At 21.0% G+C, this 300-nt stretch overlaps 1 protein-coding gene across 1 annotated transcript; it reads right to left on the reverse strand.

Moving 5' to 3' along the window:
* PRSY57_0005900B (parasite-infected erythrocyte surface protein) lies at positions 1 to 134 on the reverse strand (the record flags this gene model as incomplete). The annotated part of the gene is made up of 1 exon (XM_020114159.1): positions 1 to 134. A coding segment is annotated over one exon (134 nt), but the record flags the coding sequence as incomplete, so codon positions are not given.
* Between the last annotated feature and the right edge of the window lie 166 nt (positions 135 to 300).

Consider the following 300-nt stretch of genomic DNA (forward strand, 5'->3'; position numbering starts at 1 on the left):
TAATGATTTATATGTTTTAGAAAATTAAATGTATTTTTGGGGTTTGCATACATGTCATTAAATTCTGCTAATGTTCTAACTACTGGTTGATTTAATTTCGTCTGTCCCTTATGGCCAGATTTGGGATATGATCTCTGAAAGAAAATAAAAAATAAAAAATTAATATAACAATGATTAAAGGTAAATTATAAATACATACAAATATATATATATATATATATATATAAACAGTTTTATTCTTTATAAGCGTTATAAAAGGCGTATTAATTGTACTATAAAAACATACATATATATATATAT

This window comes from Plasmodium reichenowi (assembly GCF_001601855.1).
Source record: "Plasmodium reichenowi strain SY57 chromosome Unknown, whole genome shotgun sequence".
Classification (NCBI taxonomy): Eukaryota; Apicomplexa; class Aconoidasida; order Haemosporida; family Plasmodiidae; genus Plasmodium; species Plasmodium reichenowi.